The sequence below is a fragment of the Notolepis coatsorum genome, assembly GCF_963971535.1.
Source record: "Notolepis coatsorum genome assembly, chromosome: 6".
NCBI lineage: Eukaryota > Metazoa > Chordata > Actinopteri > Aulopiformes > Paralepididae > Notolepis > Notolepis coatsorum.
The window spans coordinates 16462392-16486098 of record NC_140170.1 but is presented as its reverse complement, the minus strand read 5'-3'; the positions used below and the strand labels follow the sequence as shown (position 1 = coordinate 16486098).

Sequence of the window (23707 nt, the reverse complement as noted above, 5' to 3'; positions counted from 1 at the left end):
ACTGATATAGAGTGTCTGGTCAGTAACATGGGTCTCCCAGTCCCTCCACTCTGCAGTAAACAGCCATCACTGATACAGAGTGTCTGGTCAGTAACATGGGTCTCCCAGTCCCTCCACTCTGCAGTAAACAGCCATCACTGATATAGAGTGTCTGGTCAGTAACATGGGTCTCCCAGTCCCTCCACTCTGCAGTAAACAGCCATCACTGATATAGAGTGTCTGGTCAGTAACATGGGTCTCCCAGTCCCTCCACTCTGCAGTAAACAGTCATCACTGATATAGAGTGTCTGGTCAGTAACATGGGTCTCCCAGTCCCTCCACTCTGCAGTAAACAGCCATCACTGATACAGAGTGTCTGGTCAGTAACATGGGTCTCCCAGTCCCTCCACTCTGCAGTAAACAGCCATCACTGATATAGAGTGTCTGGTCAGTAACATGGGTCTCCCAGTCCCTCCACTCTGCAGTAAACACTCATCACTGATATAGAGTGTCTGGTCAGTAACATGGGTCTCCCAGTCCCTCCACTCTGCAGTAAACAGTCATCACTTATATAGAGTGTCTGGTAGGGGTGGACGGTATGGTCTAAAATTTATATCACGGTATAATTTGAAGCATAGACGGTAACGGTATATATCACGGTATCATCGTTTTTGATTAAATTTTTTTATTTTATTTTATATAATTTTTTTTTTTTTTTATATAAAATATATATATTATATAATTAGACTTGTACTTGTATTATCTGCGAGACATCGCCACCACGCAACAAGCTCCACTGTCTGTGTATACATTAGTAGCCTCTAGCTACGGCCAGGATTCTCCGGAGCTGCAGCTGGACCTATACTCGAGTAGCCTCGAGCTACGGCCAGGATTCACCGGCGCTGCAGCTGGGCCCTAGTATTGGTATAACGTTAAATCACATTCACAAGCCCTCAGCTCGAATACGCATCGAATCAGTGTTATAAGACATTGATATCAGGAGCTATCTGTAGCTACTGCTAGCCGGATATATAACGTTAATACAACGCCTCAGTGAATTATTTAGTTCAATGGGACATTTCGTTTTGAACGGTGAACTAACTTGTGTTAACGTGAGCTAACGGCTAACGGAGCTATCATACACGTCTACTCTCTACTAGACTTGATGGAGCGTTTGTTGATGTCAGGAGCTATCGTTAGCTGGCCGACTAGATACCGTTCGGTTAGACAATGCCTCATCATGTATTAAACTAAAAGTGAATAGTTGACTGGGTCATTTTGTAACGGTAGCTAAGCTAACGTTAGCTCAGGGAGACGTCCCGTCCCACTAGACACTACTAGTAGACCCGTGTTTACATGCGTGCGGGAGGGGCTGGCACGCCCACTGCGCGAAGCCTCCTAAATAACTTTTTCCAGTTCGCACATATCTATTATCTATGACTAATTCTATCTATTTTTAGGGGCAAATGCGAGTGAAATAGTCGCGCTGTGGTTACATGACGTCATTGCTATTTTAGAGCTGCAATACCGGTTACACGGTATAGGCAAAATCCATACCGTAGAGCAAATTCATACCGTTTATACCGTATACCGTTTATACCGTCCACCCCTAGTGTCTGGTCAGTAACATGGGTCTCCCAGTCCCTCCACTCTGCAGTAAACAGTCATCACTGATATAGAGTGTCTGGTCAGTAACATGGGTCTCTCAGTCCCTCCACTCTGCAGTAAACAGTCATCACTGATATAGAGTGTCTGGTCAGTAACATGGGTCTCTCAGTCCCTCCACTCTGCAGTAAACAGTCATCACTGATATAGAGTGTCTGGTCAGTAACATGGGTCTCCCAGTCCCTCCACTCTGCAGTAAACAGCCATCACTGATATAGAGTGTCTGGTCAGTAACATGGGTCTCCCAGTCCCTCCACTCTGCAGTAAACAGCCATCACTGATACAGAGTGTCTGGTCAGTAACATGCGTCTCCCAGTCCCTCCACTCTGCAGTAAACAGCCATCACTGATATAGAGTGTCTGGTCAGTAACATGGGTCTCTCAGTCCCTCCACTCTGCAGTAAACAGTCATCACTGATATAGAGTGTCTGGTCAGTAACATGGGTCTCCCAGTCCCTCCACTCTGCAGTAAACACTCATCACTGATATAGAGTGTCTGGTCAGTAACATGGGTCTCCCAGTCCCTCCACTCTGCAGTAAACAGCCATCACTGATATAGAGTGTCTGGTCAGTAACATGGGTCTCTCAGTCCCTCCACTCTGCAGTAAACAGTCATCACTGATATAGTGTCTGGTCAGTAACATGGGTCTCTCAGTCCCTCCACTCTGCAGTAAACAGTCATCACTGATATAGAGTGTCTGGTCAGTAACATGGGTCTCTCAGTCCCTGCACTCTGCAGTAAACAGCCATCACTGATACAGAGTGTCTGGTCAGTAACATGGGTCTCCCAGTCCCTCCACTCTGCAGTAAACAGCCATCACTGATATAGAGTGTCTGGTCAGTAACATGGGTCTCCCAGTCCCTCCACTCTGCAGTAAACAGTCATCACTGATATAGAGTATCTGGTCAGTAACATGGGTCTCCCAGTCCCTCCACTCTGCAGTAAACAGTCATCACTGATATAGAGTATCTGGTCAGTAACATGGGTCTCCCACTCCCTCCACTCTGCAGTAAACAGTCATCACTGATACAGAGTGTCTGGTCAGTAACATGGGTCTCCCAGTCCCTCCACTCTGCAGTAAACAGCCATCACTGATACAGAGTGTCTGGTCAGTAACATGGGTCTCCCAGTCCCTCCACTCTGCAGTAAACAGCCATCACTGATATAGAGTGTCTGGTCAGTAACATGGGTCTCCCAGTCCCTCCACTCTGCAGTAAACAGACATCACTGATATAGAGTGTCTGGTCAGTAACATGGGTCTCCCAGTCCCTCCACTCTGCAGTAAACAGCCATCACTGATATAGAGTGTCTGGTCAGTAACATGGGTCTCCCAGTCCCTCCTGCTCTGCAGTAAACAGCCATCACTGTTTTAGTTTGTTTTCGTTTTAATTCATACATTTTTTTGCATTATTTTTTTTTGCGTTCGTTTTTTTGTTATTTTTTTTGTTTTCGTTTTAGTTCGTTAATTTTTTTGCATTCTTTTTTTTGTGTTCGTTTTTTGCGTTCTTTTTTTTGCGTTCTTTTTCGTTTTAGTTCGTTTTCGTTTTAGTTCGTACATTTTTTTGCATTCTTTTTTTTGCATTCTTTTTTTTGCAATGAGTTTAGTGACTTTAGGGAGCTGAGGCCTGCAGTGTGGAGAGGCAGCCTGGGAGCTGAGGCCTGCAGTGTGGAGAGGCAGCCTGGGAGCTGAGGCCTGCAGTGTGGAGAGGCAGCCTGGGAGCTGAGGCCTGAAGAGGCAGCCTGGGAGCTGAGGCCTGCAGTGTGGAGAGGCAGCCTGGGAGCTGAGGCCTGCAGTGTGGAGAGGAGGCAGCCTGGGAGCTGAGGCCTGCAGTGTGAAGAGGCAGCCTGGGAGCTGAGGCCTGCAGTGTGAAGAGGCAGCCTGGGAGCTGAGGCCTGCAGTGTGAAGAGGCAGCCTGGGAGCTGAGGCCTGCAGTGTGAAGAGGCAGCCTGGGAGCTGAGGCCTGCAGTGTGGAGAGGCAGCCTGGGAGCTGAGGCCTGCAGTGTGGAGAGGCAGCCTGGGAGCTGAGGCCTGCAGTGTGAAGAGGCAGCCTGGGAGCTGAGGCCTGCAGTGTGGAGAGGAGGCAGCCTGGGAGCTGAGGCCTGCAGTGTGGAGAGGCAGCCTGGGAGCTGAGGCCTGCAGTGTGGAGAGGCAGCCTGGGAGCTGAGGCCTGCAGTGTGGAGAGGCAGCCTGGGAGCTGAGGCCTGAAGAGGCAGCCTGGGAGCTGAGGCCTGCAGTGTGGAGAGGCAGCCTGGGAGCTGAGGCCTGCAGTGTGGAGAGGAGGCAGCCTGGGAGCTGAGGCCTGCAGTGTGAAGAGGCAGCCTGGGAGCTGAGGCCTGCAGTGTGAAGAGGCAGCCTGGGAGCTGAGGCCTGCAGTGTGAAGAGGCAGCCTGGGAGCTGAGGCCTGCAGTGTGAAGAGGCAGCCTGGGAGCTGAGGCCTGCAGTGTGGAGAGGCAGCCTGGGAGCTGAGGCCTGCAGTGTGGAGAGGCAGCCTGGGAGCTGAGGCCTGCAGTGTGGAGAGGAGGCAGCCTGGGAGCTGAGGCCTGCAGTGTGGAGAGGCAGCCTGGGAGCTGAGGCCTGCAGTGTGGAGAGGCAGCCTGGGAGCTGAGGCCTGCAGTGTGGAGAGGCAGCCTGGGAGCTGAGGCCTGCAGTGTGAAGAGGCAGCCTGGGAGCTGAGGCCTGCAGTGTGGAGAGGCAGCCTGGGAGCTGAGGCCTGCAGTGTGGAGAGGCAGCCTGGGAGCTGAGGCCTGCAGTGTGAAGAGGCAGCCTGGGAGCTGAGGCCTGAAGAGGCAGCCTGGGAGCTGAGGCCTGCAGTGTGGAGAGGCAGCCTGGGAGCTGAGGCCTGCAGTGTGGAGAGGCAGCCTGGGAGCTGAGGCCTGCAGTGTGGAGAGGCAGCCTGGGAGCTGAGGCCTGCAGTGTGGAGAAGCAGCCTGGGAGCTGAGGCCTGCAGTGTGGAGAGGAGGCAGCCTGGGAGCTGAGGCCTGCAGTGTGGAGAGGAGGCAGCCTGGGAGCTGAGGCCTGCAGTGTGAACACTGGACCGAATTCCCCTGAAGACCTCGCCGTGGTGCCGCTGTTGCTGTTGTTGTTGTCGTCGTTGTTGTTTGGCTTTGTGTGGACTTGCTGACTGACGAACGGCACGTTTCTCATCCCATTAACGGAGATATAAATAAAAACCTCAAAATAACCCCATATCGCAGACGGGATCCGATCGGCCGAATAGTTACCGGACCTGATAATTAGATTTGTCGCGTGAGATGACAGATATTTGAGCGCTTGGAGACTCTTGTCTCTTGTGTTTATTGTGTTGTGGTCCTGGACGACACATTTGGAGGTGTGTGTGGGGGGTGTTTTATCTGGAGGTGTGAAGCCGGCGGGAGGAAGGATTCTGCCGGAGGAAGTCCTCCTTCACCGCCCTGTGATGGATCACCAGAGTGCCCTAATAAGATACAACGTTAAAAATACATAAATCATATATACCCCCCCCCCCCCCCTATACCCCCCTACAACAGCAGCAGACTGCAGATACTAGGGGTGTAACGGTTAGGGCTGTCTTAAATACTTCGAAGCTTCGAAGCTTCGTTCGACGGCACAAGCTTCGAACATTAAAAAGAAAATCAAAGTAAAAAAAATAATAAATAAAATAGATATATATTTTTTTTTGCCTCCAAAATGTTGCGCCTCCATTCCAATGAAATGAAAGTAAGCGGCGCCTCGACTCCACCTCTCTACAACAAGCATGTGGAGATTATCGGTGTTGAAAACAACAAGGACATGTGCAGCAGACATGTCGACGAAGAAGTCATCAGACGTGTGGTTACACTTTAAAATATGCAAAGACAATGCCCAAAAAGTGCCAGATATGCCAGAAGAAAATGGCATAAGTCGTCTGGCAATCCGGAGGTTCCCGGTTCGATTCCCGGTCCTTCCGGGCAGCGTGTCGATGTGTCCTTGAGCAAGACACTTAACCCCTAATTGCTCCCGATGAGCAGGTCGGCACCTCGCATGGTCGCCTCCGCCGTCGGTGTGTGAGTGTGTGAGTGAACGGGTCAAATGTGAGGAACAAAATTGTAAAGCGTTTTGGATAAAAGCGCTATATAAAAAAGCAGCCATTTACCTTTTACTAGTCAGGTATTTATGTTGTTTTGTTTTCCGTACTGTGTTTCCTGTATAAGTGTTTTAAGGACCTCCTCCTCCCAGTTGGGTTTGTCCTCACATTTTCAAACGTCCTGGACTCGAGTGCCACAACACTGCATTGTACACAACTACACACACAAGTACACGGACGACATAACTCACAGTACCTCACAGCACAGATACATCTCTGTCTGGCTCTAAGTTAGGGATGGGATAGAATATTCGAAAATTCGAATAGTCATTCAGTTATTGAGATCGAAGAAAAAAAATTTACAATCGATTATTCGTTTTGAAAAAAAATATATATATATTATTTATTTTATTATATATATATTTTTTTTATAAAATGTTATTTTTCTTTTTTTGAAGCAAACATTCTTATTTAATTCCTTTTTATATTTAGAGGAAACCTAATTTTCATAGCCTAATAATTGATCTAAAAGATGCACATGCTACTGTTTCTGTTTAGGCCGATGCAATGCTGTTATTATCGGCTACGATGGTGAACGGTGTCATTTTGATTTATTGTCGGTCAGCTGATAAAAGAAAAAAAAATGTAATATCATTTTTTTTATATCATTTTTGGGGGGGGGGGGGGGGGGGTGAATATTCGAATATTCGATCTTAAGTACCAGCGATTTTCTAATAGCAATAGCACTTTTGCTAGAAAGTCCCATCCCTAGTCTAAGTGAGTTGTTCCTCTCTCCAGCGATGTTTTTCAGTTCAGTTCACTATTGCAGCATTGTCCAACTGTCCGAACAGGGAGAAGCACTAGGCTTGTCGGGCCCTGCCCCTGAAGACTTACATATCTTTATTTATTTTTTTATTGTGGCCGATACCGATAACCGATATTAATATTGCTGTTCTGGCCGATACCGATATTTACCGATGTCGATATCTCTGTATAGAAAACACTTTTTAATGATAATCAAATAAAGAGCTATTTTCAAAAACGCATTTTCTTTTAACTTTTGTAAATTATTTTCAGAAATGACTACTTGAGGCCAAAACATGTAAAAAAAAAAGTATATATAATAATAATTTTTTCTTTTTTTATCTGCCCTATCTTGATATCGGACCGATACCGATGTGTAAAAAAAACTGCCATATCCGCCGATATTATATCGGCGGCCGATATATCATGCATCACTTCAGCATGTATAATAATGCTGTATATACTATATACTGTATATATATATATTTATTCTTACCGTATATACTGTATATCTATCCACATCTATAGACCTGCAAATAATCCTTTTTACATATCTGTAGATACTATATCTATATCTCTATATCCCTTACCTACTCTTACTAGTTACGCTGCTGGCCAGTATGACTTACTACCATAGTGACTTTATACCTGTATCACTGTACATATTAATACTACAACTCTGTACATACATCTGATTAGAACCATTACTCAGTAATACTCATGTATATATGTTATACCCAGTTTAATCACCCTTAGCTGCCCTAAGCTCATGGAATGAACTCCAACAGTCCTTAACACATTCAGGGCCATTTGGATCCGTCTAATCCCACTCTATACGGCCAGCAAATCAAAACAAACTTTCATTGTGCGTGAGGCTGTTTGTAGAGCTAAATCTATACTTTATACTAGGGGTCAGCAACCTTTTTGACATGGAGTGCCTGTTTGAAATATGGTTGTAACTAGTGTGCCTCAACAATATTCCATGCATCGTAAATATTTTTTCTCATAATAAGGTATTTTTAATGATAATTTTTACATTATTACATTATTATCGTTATTGTTATTATTAACAATATTATTATGATGGTTGTATCAACCCTAAATCTGAGTTGGGGGGGGGGATGCAATGCAGACAAACAGCTGCATACAGTGCGACCATTTCACTCACATTTGCCCATTCATTTTTGGACACATCACACACCATCGGTGTGTGTACTGTACGTGGGCTGTCATAGCTCCACCTACAGGCCTAATGGAGAACACCAGGAGAACACCAGGATGTGAATGGAGGGTGAATGTGAGGTATATCGTGTAAATAAGTTTTGATTGATCGCAAGACTACACTGTAAAAAATATATAATAATAAGTTACCAGAACTTAAAAATGTTGAGTTCAGTTACTGTGCATTAAGGTTTTCAGTTTTCAATCCATAATAATCCAGAAAAATAAGTACACAACCACATTATTTCAACCTAATAAAACTATGTTTATTGTCATTGTTTTAAGAACACAAGTTTACTTGGTAATACTCACATTTTGAGTAAAAAATATGGCTTTTAACATGTGCAATGTTCAATGAAATAGAAAAATAAATAATAAAATTAGTTGATTAATCCCACTGGTCACAATGGTGACCGTAATAATGTTTTTGTTATAAGGCTCTGCAAATGTTACTGAATGATGTAGCAATGTATTTCCAGCTAAATTGAAATAATAAACAAATAGAGGGTCTCAATTAAATATGTGGTAGTAAAAAGAACCTGTGGGAGGATTTCAACAAGATAAATGCGACAACAGTGCAAAATATTTCACTATAATTTTTTTTTTTTTTTTTTTTTTATACTGCTGCCCCCTGTGCCTATGCAAATGCCCCCGCGTGCCTAAGGTTGCCTACCCTTATTGCTATCTGTCCATTCCCATTGTCAATTGACACTATAAACCGTCCCTTCAAAATGGCTTAAAGAAAAAAAAAATCATCAATACGTTCCCATTTTATAGCGTCTTGAATATAAGCGTTATATGGGATTGGTCTGGTATATTTAGTTAAATAATAACGTTAAATCGAATGGCGTTTCGGCCCTACAGAAGCTAGAGCTAAAAATCAAAAGGCATTTGATCGATATCATGTTCCACCATGAATGCATGAAAGGGGGGACGGGGACGTCGTTTCTGATTATTGATTACCAATAACGGCGTTAGCCTCAGTAGCCACATTCGCTGATCGCCTGGTTGGGTATGATATCAAGGCCTGATCAGCGTGTAATTTACATGAAAAAGATCTTACCGGGGAGCTCCAGTAGCTCACCGCGTATCTCGGCGCTATTTTGGCGTCGGGGACAACCGTGCGCGTCACGGATCTGGGGTACACGAGTTCGACTCCCGGACTCGCCATATTTTCTCAGAGTGTCTTCCCCTGATCTATATCCCATTCAACCTGTTTCTGTCGGTCATGCTTGACCAGAAAAAGCGATAAACGCTAAAAAGAACCAGCTGTCTGGTCAAAGTTTAAAAAAGAAAAAGAAAAAGATCTTACCGTGGGCCGGTTGGACTGCAAAAAGGATTTCCCAGTCATAGATCGCCATCTGGTAGATCCATATGTCCATTGGCTGATGATATATTACTTTACTGCATACCAGAGCATGTGAGCGGATCGGCGTGGGCGAGAAATCCGCTCTTCGTCTAGACTGCTTGTTCCGCTCCGCTAATCGCTCATGTTGACCCCGCCCCCAAGTCGCTCTCCGCTCGCTCACTGCTCACCTTCATTTACGAATCAAGCGCTCCCCGCTCCACATCGCTCCACAGCTCGCTCTGCAGATTTTCTTTTTTGGAGCATGATGTAAATTAGCTTGATTTGACCAAACTACAACAGTCTACACCCCCTGGGCCCCTTAACAATTGTTTGTATTGACCCGTATTGTAATTGTACCCATTCTGCAATGTTAAATAACGTAATATCCATTCAACTAGCTCTACTAAGCGATGGTAGCTAGCCTAGCCACAATGCAATGGTCGCTGCCATTCACGTTAGCATGTAAGCTAACAACAACAACAATGGTGGAATATACTTTGGTCTAGCAGGATGTGAGTGACGGTTCACCCTTCTCAATTGTTGAAAATGGCCTTCATGTTTGTACATCGCCACCTGTTGCTTTGGCATTGTACTACATGTATATTACATCAGTGTTAAACCACTGTGAGCGGCCCGGAGTGGATTGGAGCGGAGGAGAACTCTCGCTCCGGACGTCGCGCCGACCCATTTTAAAACCCACTCCGCCGCTCACGTCAAAACCACCCGCTCCACTCCCCGCGCCGCGCCGCTCACATGCTCTGCTGCATACTGAATTACGCGTCGCAAAAGGTATTCCATGCTACATGCTACACGCATAGATTCAGCCTAGCAGGAAAGTCCATTCAAAGTCAAAAAAAATAAAACACCGTTCTGCCACAGGGCACACTGCATTATCGAGACAGCGCCCCTACGAGGATCTGGCCGATAATGTACTTTTCCGAAATTCCAAGAGTAGGGTAAATCTGCAGTGCCGCAGGGTGACATTGAGTGGGATATTACAATGGAATAAAAGCCAAAACAACCTTGCCACGGACATGTCTGTGGTTGGCCGTCAACCGCTGGATCCGAAACACGGACATGTCCGTGGTCGGCCGGGAATGTGTTAAAGCTTGAGATTCTCCCCTCTGTTGAGTTTAATACCTATACAGTATACTCATATTTATATTATACTCATTGCCTATTTATTGTAACATTTAATATAACTGATGGGGCATACAGACCCTCATCTGCACATTTGTTTACATTGTTCATTTTTCCATATATTCAGATCTAATTTTATTGCCTATATGTCTTTCTCCTATTACCCTGCCCATACCTTTTTTCTATATGTACACTCGACGTGACTGTCTCCTCTCTGACCTCACTGTCTCCTCTCTCTGACCTCACTGTCTCCTCTCTGACCTCACTGTCTCCTCTCTGACCTCACTGTCTCCTCTCTCTGACCTCACTGTCTCCTCTCTGACCTCACTGTCTCCTCTCTCTGACCTCACTGTCTCCTCTCTCTGACCTCACTGTCTCCTCTCTCTGACCTCACTGTCTCCTCTCTGACCTCACTGTCTCCTCTCTGACCTCACTGTCTCCTCTCTCTGACCTCACTGTCTCCTCTCTCTGACCTCACTGTCTCCTCTCTGACCTCACTGTCTCCTCTCTCTGACCTCACTGTCTCCTCTCTCTGACCTCACTGTCTCCTCTCTCTGACCTCACTGTCTCCTCTCTCTGACCTCACTGTCTCCTCTCTCTGACCTCACTGTCTCCTCTCTCTGACCTCACTGTCTCCTCTCTCTGACCTCACTGTCTCCTCTCTCTGACCTCACTGTCTCCTCTCTGACCTCACTGTCTCCTCTCTGACCTCACTGTCTCCTCTCTCTGACCTCACTGTCTCCTCTCTGACCTCACTGTCTCCTCTCTCTGACCTCACTGTCTCCTCTCTCTGACCTCACTGTCTCCTCTCTCTGACCTCACTGTCTCCTCTCTGACCTCACTGTCTCCTCTCTCTGACCTCACTGTCTCCTCTCTGACCTCACTGTCTCCTCTCTCTGACCTCACTGTCTCCTCTCTGACCTCACTGTCTCCTCTCTCTGACCTCACTGTCTCCTCTCTCTGACCTCACTGTCTCCTCTCTCTGACCTCACTGTCTCCTCTCTCTGACCTCACTGTCTCCTCTCTCTGACCTCACTGTCTCCTCTCTGACCTCACTGTCTCCTCTCTCTGACCTCACTGTCTCCTCTCTCTGACCTCACTGTCTCCTCTCTCTGACCTCACTGTCTCCTCTCTCTGACCTCACTGTCTCCTCTCTGACCTCACTGTCTCCTCTCTCTGACCTCACTGTCTCCTCTATCTGACCTCACTGTCTCCTCTCTCTGACCTCACTGTCTCCTCTCTCTGACCTCACTGTCTCCTCTCTGACCTCACTGTCTCCTCTCTGACCTCACTGTCTCCTCTCTGACCTCACTGTCTCCTCTCTCTGACCTCACTGTCTCCTCTCTCTGACCTCACTGTCTCCTCTCTGACCTCACTGTCTCCTCTCTGACCTCACTGTCTCCTCTCTGACCTCACTGTCTCCTCTCTCTGACCTCACTGTCTCCTCTCTCTGACCTCACTGTCTCCTCTCTCTGACCTCACTGTCTCCTCTCTGACCTCACTGTCTCCTCTCTGACCTCACTGTCTCCTCTCTCTGACCTCACTGTCTCCTCTCTCTGACCTCACTGTCTCCTCTCTGACCTCACTGTCTCCTCTCTGACCTCACTGTCTCCTCTCTCTGACCTCACTGTCTCCTCTCTCTGACCTCACTGTCTCCTCTCTCTGACCTCACTGTCTCCTCTCTGACCTCACTGTCTCCTCTCTGACCTCACTGTCTCCTCTCTCTGACCTCACTGTCTCCTCTCTCTGACCTCACTGTCTCCTCTCTCTGACCTCACTGTCTCCTCTCTCTGACCTCACTGTCTCCTCTCTCTGACCTCACTGTCTCCTCTCTCTGACCTCACTGTCTCCTCTCTCTGACCTCACTGTCTCCTCTCTCTGACCTCACTGTCTCCTCTCTCTGACCTCACTGTCTCCTCTCTCTGACCTCACTGTCTCCTCTCTGACCTCACTGTCTCCTCTCTGACCTCACTGTCTCCTCTCTCTGACCTCACTGTCTCCTCTCTGACCTCACTGTCTCCTCTCTGACCTCACTGTCTCCTCTCTCTGACCTCACTGTCTCCTCTCTGACCTCACTGTCTCCTCTCTCTGACCTCACTGTCTCCTCTCTCTGACCTCACTGTCTCCTCTCTCTGACCTCACTGTCTCCTCTCTCTGACCTCACTGTCTCCTCTCTGACCTCACTGTCTCCTCTCTCTGACCTCACTGTCTCCTCTCTCTAACCTCACTGTCTCCTCTCTCTGACCTCACTGTCTCCTCTCTGACCTCACTGTCTCCTCTCTGACCTCACTGTCTCCTCTCTCTGACCTCACTGTCTCCTCTATCTGACCTCACTGTCTCCTCTCTCTGACCTCACTGTCTCCTCTCTCTGACCTCACTGTCTCCTCTCTCTAACCTCACTGTCTCCTCTCTCTGACCTCACTGTCTCCTCTCTGACCTCACTGTCTCCTCTCTCTGACCTCACTGTCTCCTCTCTCTGACCTCACTGTCTCCTCTCTCTGACCTCACTGTCTCCTCTCTGACCTCACTGTCTCCTCTCTCTGACCTCACTGTCTCCTCTCTCTGACCTCACTGTCTCCTCTCTCTGACCTCACTGTCTCCTCTCTGACCTCACTGTCTCCTCTCTGACCTCACTGTCTCCTCTCTCTGACCTCACTGTCTCCTCTCTCTGACCTCACTGTCTCCTCTCTCTGACCTCACTGTCTCCTCTCTCTGACCTCACTGTCTCCTCTCTCTGACCTCACTGTCTCCTCTCTCTGACCTCACTGTCTCCTCTCTGACCTCACTGTCTCCTCTCTGACCTCACTGTCTCCTCTCTCTGACCTCACTGTCTCCTCTCTCTGACCTCACTGTCTCCTCTCTCTGACCTCACTGTCTCCTCTCTGACCTCACTGTCTCCTCTCTCTGACCTCACTGTCTCCTCTCTGACCTCACTGTCTCCTCTCTCTGACCTCACTGTCTCCTCTCTCTGACCTCACTGTCTCCTCTCTCTGACCTCACTGTCTCCTCTCTCTGACCTCACTGTCTCCTCTCTGACCTCACTGTCTCCTCTCTCTGACCTCACTGTCTCCTCTCTCTGACCTCACTGTCTCCTCTCTCTGACCTCACTGTCTCCTCTCTGACCTCACTGTCTCCTCTCTCTGACCTCACTGTCTCCTCTCTCTGACCTCACTGTCTCCTCTCTCTGACCTCACTGTCTCCTCTCTGACCTCACTGTCTCCTCTCTCTGACCTCACTGTCTCCTCTCTGACCTCACTGTCTCCTCTCTGACCTCACTGTCTCCTCTCTCTGACCTCACTGTCTCCTCTCTCTGACCTCACTGTCTCCTCTCTGACCTCACTGTCTCCTCTCTCTGACCTCACTGTCTCCTCTCTGACCTCACTGTCTCCTCTCTGACCTCACTGTCTCCTCTCTGACCTCACTGTCTCCTCTCTCTGACCTCACTGTCTCCTCTCTGACCTCACTGTCTCCTCTCTCTGACCTCACTGTCTCCTCTATCTGACCTCACTGTCTCCTCTCTCTGACCTCACTGTCTCCTCTATCTGACCTCACTGTCTCCTCTCTCTGACCTCACTGTCTCCTCTCTCTGACCTCACTGTCTCCTCTCTCTGACCTCACTGTCTCCTCTATCTGACCTCACTGTCTCCTCTCTCTGACCTCACTGTCTCCTCTCTCTGACCTCACTGTCTCCTCTCTGACCTCACTGTCTCCTCTCTGACCTCACTGTCTCCTCTCTCTGACCTCACTGTCTCCTCTCTGACCTCACTGTCTCCTCTCTCTGACCTCACTGTCTCCTCTCTCTGACCTCACTGTCTCCTCTCTCTGACCTCACTGTCTCCTCTCTGACCTCACTGTCTCCTCTCTCTGACCTCACTGTCTCCTCTCTCTGACCTCACTGTCTCCTCTCTCTGACCTCACTGTCTCCTCTCTGACCTCACTGTCTCCTCTCTCTGACCTCACTGTCTCCTCTCTCTGACCTCACTGTCTCCTCTCTGACCTCACTGTCTCCTCTCTCTGACCTCACTGTCTCCTCTCTGACCTCACTGTCTCCTCTCTCTGACCTCACTGTCTCCTCTCTCTGACCTCACTGTCTCCTCTCTCTGACCTCACTGTCTCCTCTCTCTGACCTCACTGTCTCCTCTCTGACCTCACTGTCTCCTCTCTCTGACCTCACTGTCTCCTCTCTCTGACCTCACTGTCTCCTCTCTGACCTCACTGTCTCCTCTCTCTGACCTCACTGTCTCCTCTCTGACCTCACTGTCTCCTCTCTCTGACCTCACTGTCTCCTCTCTCTGACCTCACTGTCTCCTCTCTGACCTCACTGTCCCCTCTCTGACCTCTGACCTCCCTGTCGTCCGCAGGCGCAGACTCCCACAGCGACGTGAGCTCGGCCAGCGGGGGGGCCCCCTGGGACAGCAGGGAGACGTCTCTGGCCGCCTCCACCGCCGCCTCGCTGACCTCCGCCCTGCCGCTGAGGGACCTGGGGGACGGGGAGGAGGAGGGACACGCCCCGCCGGCCAGGGGGGACCACGACTCTGTGGGCAGCGGCTCCTCCTTCGAAGAGCTGGACTTGGAGTTGATGGAGAGGGAGGAGGGGGAGGAGGAGAGGGAGGAGGAGAGGGAGGAGGAGGGGGAGGAGGAGGAGAGGGAGGAGAGGAAGGAGGAGGAGAGGGAGGAGAACGAGGGGGAGGAGAGGGAGGAGAGGGAGGCGGAGGAGAGGCAGGAGGAGAGGCAGGAGGAGGAGAGGGAGGAGGAGAGGGAGGAGGAGGGGGAGGAGAGGAAGGAGAGGGAGGAGGGGGATGAGAAGGAGGAGGAGGCGGTGGCAGAAGAAGGAGGTCAGGTGGTTGAGAGCGGAGCCGGGAAGCCTCCACTGGACCCCGTGACTGAGGAGAAGAAGCCCTTGGAACAGAGAGAGGAGTAGGGAGGAGAGGAGAGGAGTAGGGAGGAGAGAGGGAGAGGAGAGAAGAGGAGAGGAGAGGAGAGAGAGAGTAGGGAGGAGAGAGGGAGGGGAGTAGGGAGGGGAGTAGGGGGGAGAGAGGGAGGGGAGTAGGGAGGAGAGAGGGAGGGGAGGAGGGAGGAGAGAGGGAGGGGAGTAGGGAGGAGAGAGGGAGGGGAGTAGGGAGGAGAGAGGGAGAGGAGTAGGGAGGGGAGTAGGGAGGAGAGAGGGAGGGGAGTAGGGAGGAGAGACGGAGAGGAGTAGGGAGGAGAGAGGGAGGGGAGTAGGGAGGAGAGATGGAGAGGAGTAGGGAGGGGAGAGGGAGGAGGAGAGGCAGGAGGAGGAGAGGGAGGAGGAGAGGGAGGAGGAGGGGGAGGAGAGGAAGGAGAGGGAGGAGGGGGATGAGAAGGAGGAGGAGGTGGTGGCAGAAGAAGGAGGTCAGGTGGTTGAGAGCGGAGCCGGGAAGCCTCCACTGGACCCCGTGACTGAGGAGAAGAAGCCCTTGGAACAGAGAGAGGAGTAGGGAGGAGAGAGGGAGGGGAGGAGAGGAGGAGAGTAGGGAGGAGAGGAGAGGAGTAGGGAGGAGAGAGGGAGAGGAGAGAAGAGGAGAGGAGAGAGAGAGTAGGGAGGAGAGAGGGAGGGGAGTAGGGAGGGGAGTAGGGAGGAGAGAGGGAGGGGAGTAGGGAGGAGAGAGGGAGGGGAGTAGGGAGGAGAGAGGGAGGGGCGTAGGGAGGAGAGAGGGAGGGGAGTAGGGAGGAGAGAGGGAGAGGAGTAGGGAGGGGAGTAGGGAGGAGAGAGGGAGGAGAGAGGAGTAGGGAGGGGAGTAGGGAGGAGAGAGGGAGGAGAGAGGAGTAGGGAGGAGAGAGGGAGGAGAGTAGGGAGGAGAGAGGGAGAGGAGTAGAGATGAGGGATGGAACTGTAAAATGTTGGTGTTTAGTTTCTTTGTGTGTTTTCTCCAGCTGTTGCTACTGTCTGTTCTCCTGTCTGTGGATCTAGAGCCATAAACACACACAACGCAAACCCACATGCAATGTTTATGGGCCTTTCGTTTTTTCTGGTTGAAGCCTGTACCTAGGCCTGCCGCGATAAGCAATAAATCGATTAATTGCCGCGATAATTAAAATGAATGCAATGATTTTGACGGGCGCGATTAATTGCTATTTGCGCGTTTGTTTTAATGAGGCGGAACCAGTGCCCCTTGCAGTCTCTCTCCGTGTGGGTTGGCCGCTGGCGTTACTACAGAGCACAGCACGGGAGCTCCGTGGGGCAGTAGCAACGCCACATATAGCTTAATACATTTCTCAATAGTGTTGCTCCTTTTAACCAAGTAGCGTTATTTGTAGTGTAACGTTAGAATAACACAGAATAACGTTAATACAATTACATGCATCATTGTTTACAATGAACGGGTGGGGCTAGTCAAAGCACTGGAGACGGGGACAAGTTAAACATGAATTAATTTATTATAACGGGTCGTTTTCGAGTCGTGCTGCAGTGCCTACGCACCACAGCTATTCTATTATATACTGCTTTGACGCTTCCTCCTCATCGTTGATTGCCTGTAGTAGCTGCATCTAACGTTAGTAGCTAACGTTAAAACTAAAAAACACAACCGGACGAGACAAGTTGTCGGCTAGGATAATCACAACAATACTTCCGGTCCGGTCGGTGGGCTTCAAAATAAAAGTCTTAAACCGGAAAAGACGGAGCGGTGGGCTTCAAAATAAAAGTTTTGGGAAATAAATGTCTCAAAAAAATTCTCTAACCGGTCGCAATAATATCGCTTATCGCGATATTTTCGGGGGCAATTAATCGCCCAGCAAAATGTGTTATCGTGGCAGGCCTACCTGTACCTTTTTCTCTTGGTTTATTAAAAATCTCTTTTCATCAATAATAATAGTTCTACTAATGTCTCAAATGTGATTCCGGAAAAAAACATTATAAATCAGAAGACAGAGGATCTTTAACCCTTTCACTGCCACACGACAAAGGGTTACCCATTTCACAACCACACACTACAGAAGGTTAACCCTTTCACTACCACACTACAGACGGTTAGTGTGGTAGTGAAAGGGTTAAGGCCGTAGACCCCTTTATTATTATTATTAAGCGTGTGTTTCCGCACGGCACACGTCGCATGGAACGGGTTTGAATTAAGATTTGTACGGTTTTGAATCCAAGTGTTGTGAGTGAAATGCCACCATGATCGAATGTGCCTTTCTACAATAATTTAATCTAGTAGTAGTAGTAGTAGTAGTAGTAGTAGTAGTAGTAGTAGTAGTAGTAATAGTAGTAGTAGTAGTAGTAGTAGTAGTAGTAGTAGTGGTAGTAGTAGTAGTAGTAGTGGTAGTAGTAGCAGCAGTAGTAGTAGTAGTAGTAGTAGTAGTAGTAGTAGCAGCAGTAGTAGTAGTAGTAGTAGTAGTAGTAGTAGTAGTGGTAGTAGTAGTAGTAGTAGTAGTAGTAGTAGTAGTAGTAGTAGTAGTAGTAGTAGTGGTAGCAGTAGTAGCAGTAGTAGTAGTAGTAGTAGTAGTAGTAGTAGTAGTAGTAGTAGTAGTAGTAGTAGTAGTAGTAGCAGCAGTAGTAGTAGTAGTAGTAGTAGTAGTAGTAGTAGTAGTAGTAGTAGTAGTAGTAGTAATAGTAGTAGTAGTAGTAGTAGTAGTAGTAGTAGTAGTAGTAGTAGTAGTAGTAGTAGTAGTAGTAGTAGCAGCAGTAGTAGTAGTAGTAGTAGTAGTAGTAGTAGTAGTGGTAGTAGTGGTAGTAGTAGTAGTGGTAGTAGTAGTAGTAGTAGTAGTAGTAGTAGTAGTAGTAGTAGTAGTAGTAGTAGTAGTAGTAGTAGTAGTTTATTCAGTCATCATCTCACACAATACAATATACACAATCATTTAACAATATTTGATTTGACAGTGACTGAAAAGGTACAGACTGAAGCATAATGCTTATACATGCATGTCCTATATTCTTAACAAAATTAAGACTCCAAAACAGTATTCTAAAAGAAAATAACAAAAAACAGTATTATTCACCTTTGTAGTTTTCACCTGTCCATGTGTATTATATTGCGTGACCTTTGCTTTTTCCAAAACGCAGCGTCTATAATATATACTGTTTTGAGGCTTTATTAAGAGTATTTGTGAAGGATCTAAAAAGTTATCACATTTAATCACGTTTAATCACGTTCCTCTTGCCTTGTTCAGCTTCCCCGCCGGGAGAAGAGAAGGATCTGCCTTGCGGTGTCTAGGGTTGTCACCATACCAACACTTTAGTTTCGATACTATACCAATATTAATTTCGATACTTTTCCTCAAAATCAGGGGAAAACTCTCAGATGTCATTATTGTTCTTTATTTTAAAACACAACAATGAACAATGACAAGAATAAATAAATTAAATTAAAAGCAATGGCATTCAAAATGCTGGAGAACTTTTTTTGCACTCTAACAGTTGCTGTACAAGGTTTCTGAACCCAGCTTTCTCAACTGTATATATATATATATTGGAACTTGGTCCATACAGATGAACTCTGCGACTGCCCTGTTGAGCCTTTTATCATCTTTGGACTAATTTGTGTACTTTATATGCTGCTCAAAAAAAGCGGAGGTTAGGTTGCTTCTGAGTGGGGGGAGTCACTCTGTGAGCCAAATGCAGCAGACTTCTGTAGTTAAAAAAAATTCAAGGGGTAGAAAAAGTATGGTTGTATTATTATTATTATTATTATACATTTGTCATAGCAGAGGGCCTAATTAGTTTGAGATACCATAAGTTACCTAGAAAACATTTTGATGAGTGAGACTGATTATAGAACTAGGTTATGTCATATTGTAGGCTGTTTAACAAAAATGAAATAGATGTCCGTTGTCTTTATACAGTATGTATGAACCATTAATGGGCAATTGTCAAATGTCTCTGTATAAATCACGTTTGTGACTAAGCCATAGAGATGCTGTGTTTACTAGCTTTCAGCACGGCAGTTTAGGCTATGTATAGCTTATTATTAGGCTTTTCAATTTATTTTCTATTCTTGCGAATAGCATTGTGGACATTTTCTAATGGTCGTATAAGGAACTGTAGTCACGAGAGCTAGCATAGCCCGTCCAACGAACGTTGGCATCAACGGCACGACCACAGCACCGACAGGAGCCACCGCAGCACGCAACGCCAGCCACCACAACCATCTGCAATCGCAGTGAGGATCTCCACTGATCAACGCCAGCTAGCCAGCTCCAACCAGAACTACAGCTCGCCAGCTACACAAGCCAACGCCAGCCGAGTTCCCCCTATGCAAAATGTGCCAGCCAGCCAACACCAATCAACAAAGATCCCCACTGCAACTGCCGATGTCTATTTGTGTGTGTGTGTGTGTGTGTGTCCTGTATTCTGGAGAGCCTTCCACCTGGGGGGGGGGGGGGCTGTGAGAGATCTGGGGCAGAGCGAGAGCGCCGAGTCTTCCTGCCTTCATCCATAACGAGCGCAGAGAGAACGGGGTCATTCTGGTGAAGATCCTGTTCCCTGAGTCCAAGTCGTCGGAGGCCAGGGCCCTCATTCATCCACGTGTTCTACGCACAGATCTGTGCTTACCCTGTGCGTACGATCATTTCTAAGCAAAGAGTGGGATTCATCAATTTCGATTTGAACTTGACTCCGTGCTTACATCTACGCACAGGTCAGACCAGGCGTACCTGGCACCCAGTGGTAGAATATATTATTACAACAAGGAAATGAGCTTCTGTGCATAATAACACTGGCATGTTCTGTACGAACCGTAGTTCATTATAGTTCATTGTAAAATAGCAACAGTAGTGTAATTATGGTCAAAACCCTATAAATAGCATTTGGAATAATAGATCTTTCTCTCAGAATGAATGCAGCATGGTTTATATAGCGTTATCGGAATATACGGGGTGTAGGCAGTAGGCTACTGACTGACTGCGCTCCGCGTAGCTTGATTGATTGATTGATTGAAAAGTGTATTAACAGATTGCAGAATGGGTACAGTACAGTACAGCTCAGTACATACAATTGTTAATTGGGGATGCAGACCAACTTTCGTCTTGTTTACATCAGGGTCCCCCATTTTCAATTCATCATAAATCATAAAGCTCAACTCGTTATTATTTTGCGCACAGACCGCCGAAACACGGGAACGTTTTGATTATATTTAAAAGGCTTTACGTTAAACGAAACAAGTGGAATTTCGAAGCTGTAAGCAGAATAAGTCATATGAATATTGTTCTTCCCCCTTTTTACTGTATAAGAAAGAATAGAAAACGCATTGCAATGACACCATGCAGATAGTGGACAGACTATATGATGGGATTCAAGTTCGCGTTTTTGTTGCTCATAGGCATGCTGTCAGAGTATGATATCTTAATCAAACATTCTAGAACATTTGTCGTCACAGATCATGTCCTAATAGAACATAGGCTATGGCATGGATCGTGATATTGTGTGGACTGTTATTATTACTGTACACCGGTACCACCCATTGTGACAACAGCCTTGTGAGTCCCGCACACAAACATGATGGAATTCAAGTTCATGTATTGAAAGGCAGGCTACATCATACATGCAGTGAGATTCATTGTTCTTGTATATGCTCTCGTATTATATTGTTTATATAGGCTACCCAATACTGACATCAAAATAGATTGTAGTATGCCTCTAGAAATCATATGCAGCAGGTAGAACATTTACGGGAGATCCATCGCGATTTGGAATAGAATTGAGGAGAACTTTAATCCCTGGGTATTAATCAAACAACACGGGAAAAGGCAGTCATATTCCAGCGCGGTCTTTATTAGCCGACAACAAAATAGATGCCTCTAAAAATCATATAGCCAATCGAACACAACTAATAAAGGCATTCATATTACAGCACGGTTATAATGACACACAACCAACGCCAAACAGTGGTCAACGAACGATCTTTATTAGTATTTTGAGCTGTCCAGGCAGAATTGCAGCAATGGTCTTAGGGAGCCGTTGATATCTGACATCACCGTTTACAAATCCGCCTTTTATTTATCCCATAATACGCGATAGTGTCTTCTTGGTTCGACAGCAGTGAATTCTCCGTGGAGTTTCTCAGGGTTCCGCTCGGGTCAGTCCATTATTTCACATCCCATGGGGGGTGTTTCCTCACTTTCATGACCATATATGGATAATCATGCACGAGCATTGACGGTAGAACAAAGTGGTATTCATCAACACGGAGGAGCATAGAGCCTGCGTACGCAGTGTGTGATGAATCCCGACTTCCCTGTGCGTACACTAGTTCTACATTCCGTGCTTACGTGTGGAAATAGAACATGTTCTACGTCCACATTGATGAATGAGGGCCCAGGATTTTAATAATGCCACTTTAAAGGAACACGCCAACATTTTGGGGAAATTAGCTAATAATAATAACAATAATAATAATCAATTGAATTTGTATTGCACTTTTTGTTCACTGGGACCCCAAAGTGCTACAGGGTTAAAACATAGTTAAAAAAAAAAAAAATACTTAAACAGAGAGAAGGCATGTGATACACAGTACAAATGAATGTGAACATTCTATGGGATGCAATGAAGGTGGTAATATGAGGAAAATTGATAGCAAAGGCAGCACTAGAGACTAGAATAGAGACATACCAGAACTTAGTAATGAAACCGAAAGAATTTGAGAAAAAACACCAAAACTCAAAGAACCAAGAGACACTTAGGGACGTAAAAGACGTTAGAGAAAAGATAAACAAAGAATTACTGACAGAAATTGAGAAAAAGGCTAGATACGTGAAACAGACATACTATGAAGGAGGAACGAGAGCGACCAGACTCTTAGCTGCTAGACGAATCAGAATACAACAGAAACTACTATACAGAAACATTAAATACTATACAGAAACATTAAATACTATACAAGAAACATTAAATACTATACAAGAAACATTAAATACTATACAGAATCATAAAATACTATACAGAATCATAAAATACTATACAGAATCATAAAATACTATACAGAAACATTAAATACTATACAGAAACATTAAATACTATACAAGAAACATTAAATACTATACAGAATCATAAAATACTATACAGAATCATAAAATACTATACAGAAACATTAAATACTATACAGAAACATTAAATACTATACAAGAAACATTAAATACTATACAAGAAACATTAAATACTATACAGAATCATTAAATACTATACAAGAAACATTAAATACTATACAGAATCATTAAATACCATACAAGAAACATAAAATACTATACAAGAAACATAAAATACTATACAGAAACATAAAATACTATACAGAAACATAAAATACTATACAAGAAACATAAAATACTATACAAGAAACATAAAATACTATACAAAATCATAAAATACTATACAGAATCATAAAATATTATACAAGAAACATAAAATACTATACAAGAAACATAAAATACTATACAGAAACATAAAATACTATACAGAAACATAAAATACTATACAATAAGACAATGTTACAATACTGTACAATATACAAAATAACAATATTCAAAATAACAATACACAGAAATAGGGTTTCTTGCCTCCCACAAGCCGGCTGCAATGTGGACTAAGTCATACATAGCACAAGTCCCCTCCGGTACTTGAGGTAACAGCAGTCGCATCTTTTCACCTGCGCAGCTCGATCTCTCAGTGGCGAGGAGTAACGCGTGGGAGGCTCACGCTGCCCCCGACACTTCCTGATTCTACTGCGCAGGCGCACCAACTGACCTGTAGGAGTCGCTGTCCACAACGCCCGATCCCCACCCATCAGTTTCCCACCCCCTAATACGGCCAATGTGTATTAGTATGAACGACCAGCTAAACTGAAAGCAATGTGGAGCGCTGGGCTCGAACAGGCAAGCCCAGCGTCTCCGTCATTCGTGGCGAGCGCCTTGCCCACTACGCCACGTAGCCGCCCTGAAAACATTAAAAGTTAAACAAAATCGGGGCATCCGAGTGGCGCACCACGTTACTGCGCTGCAGACCCACGCGGTCGACCCGGGTTCGTCTCCCGATCCCGGACGGATTTGCCGCATGTCCCCCCCCCCCCCCCCCCCCCATATCTTCTCCCGTCCTCCCTCTCCTCATGTCTGACCAGAATAAAGCTGTAAAAATGCTAAAATAAATCTTTAAAAAAAGAAAGTGGAACAAAATGTAATCTGTAATATATGTCTGATTTGTAAATACGTCAATATATTACTAATGCCTATAACATGACTTACAATTATGTATATAAGGTATATATACCCTTTTCCTGTGGTCGATGAGTACTTTATTTATCTTTAGTCAAGCGGGACCGGTTTATTATCAAACTGCCCCCTTCTTCTGAGATGACATCCTCTCTTCCGTTATCTTGACTTGATTTCTTCCTGGTTACTTCTTTGCTGAACTGCTCTCCACTGCGGTCCAGACTCCGGGACGCTAGAGGTCGACGCGTCTTCTTCTTAGGGCCGCGTCACTCGCTGCTTCGAGATGCCAGGAATAATGTACAGTTCATAGTAGGTCTGTCCCCGACTAAGGATTTGGATGGTCGACTATGAT

At 46.4% G+C, this 23707-nt stretch overlaps 1 protein-coding gene across 1 annotated transcript in view; it reads left to right on the top strand.

Moving 5' to 3' along the window:
* Window positions 1-14845, top strand: part of tex264a (testis expressed 264, ER-phagy receptor a) — a gene marked incomplete at its 3' end in the record, with an annotated part of 35756 nt that extends 20911 nt beyond the window's left edge. Inside the window, exon 2 of the mRNA XM_084315478.1 lies at window positions 14562-14845. Within this exon, the coding sequence (XP_084171604.1) occupies window positions 14562-14845 (284 nt within the window). The remainder of the gene's footprint in view (window positions 1-14561) is intronic.
* Window positions 14846-23707: the final 8862 nt, after the last annotated feature.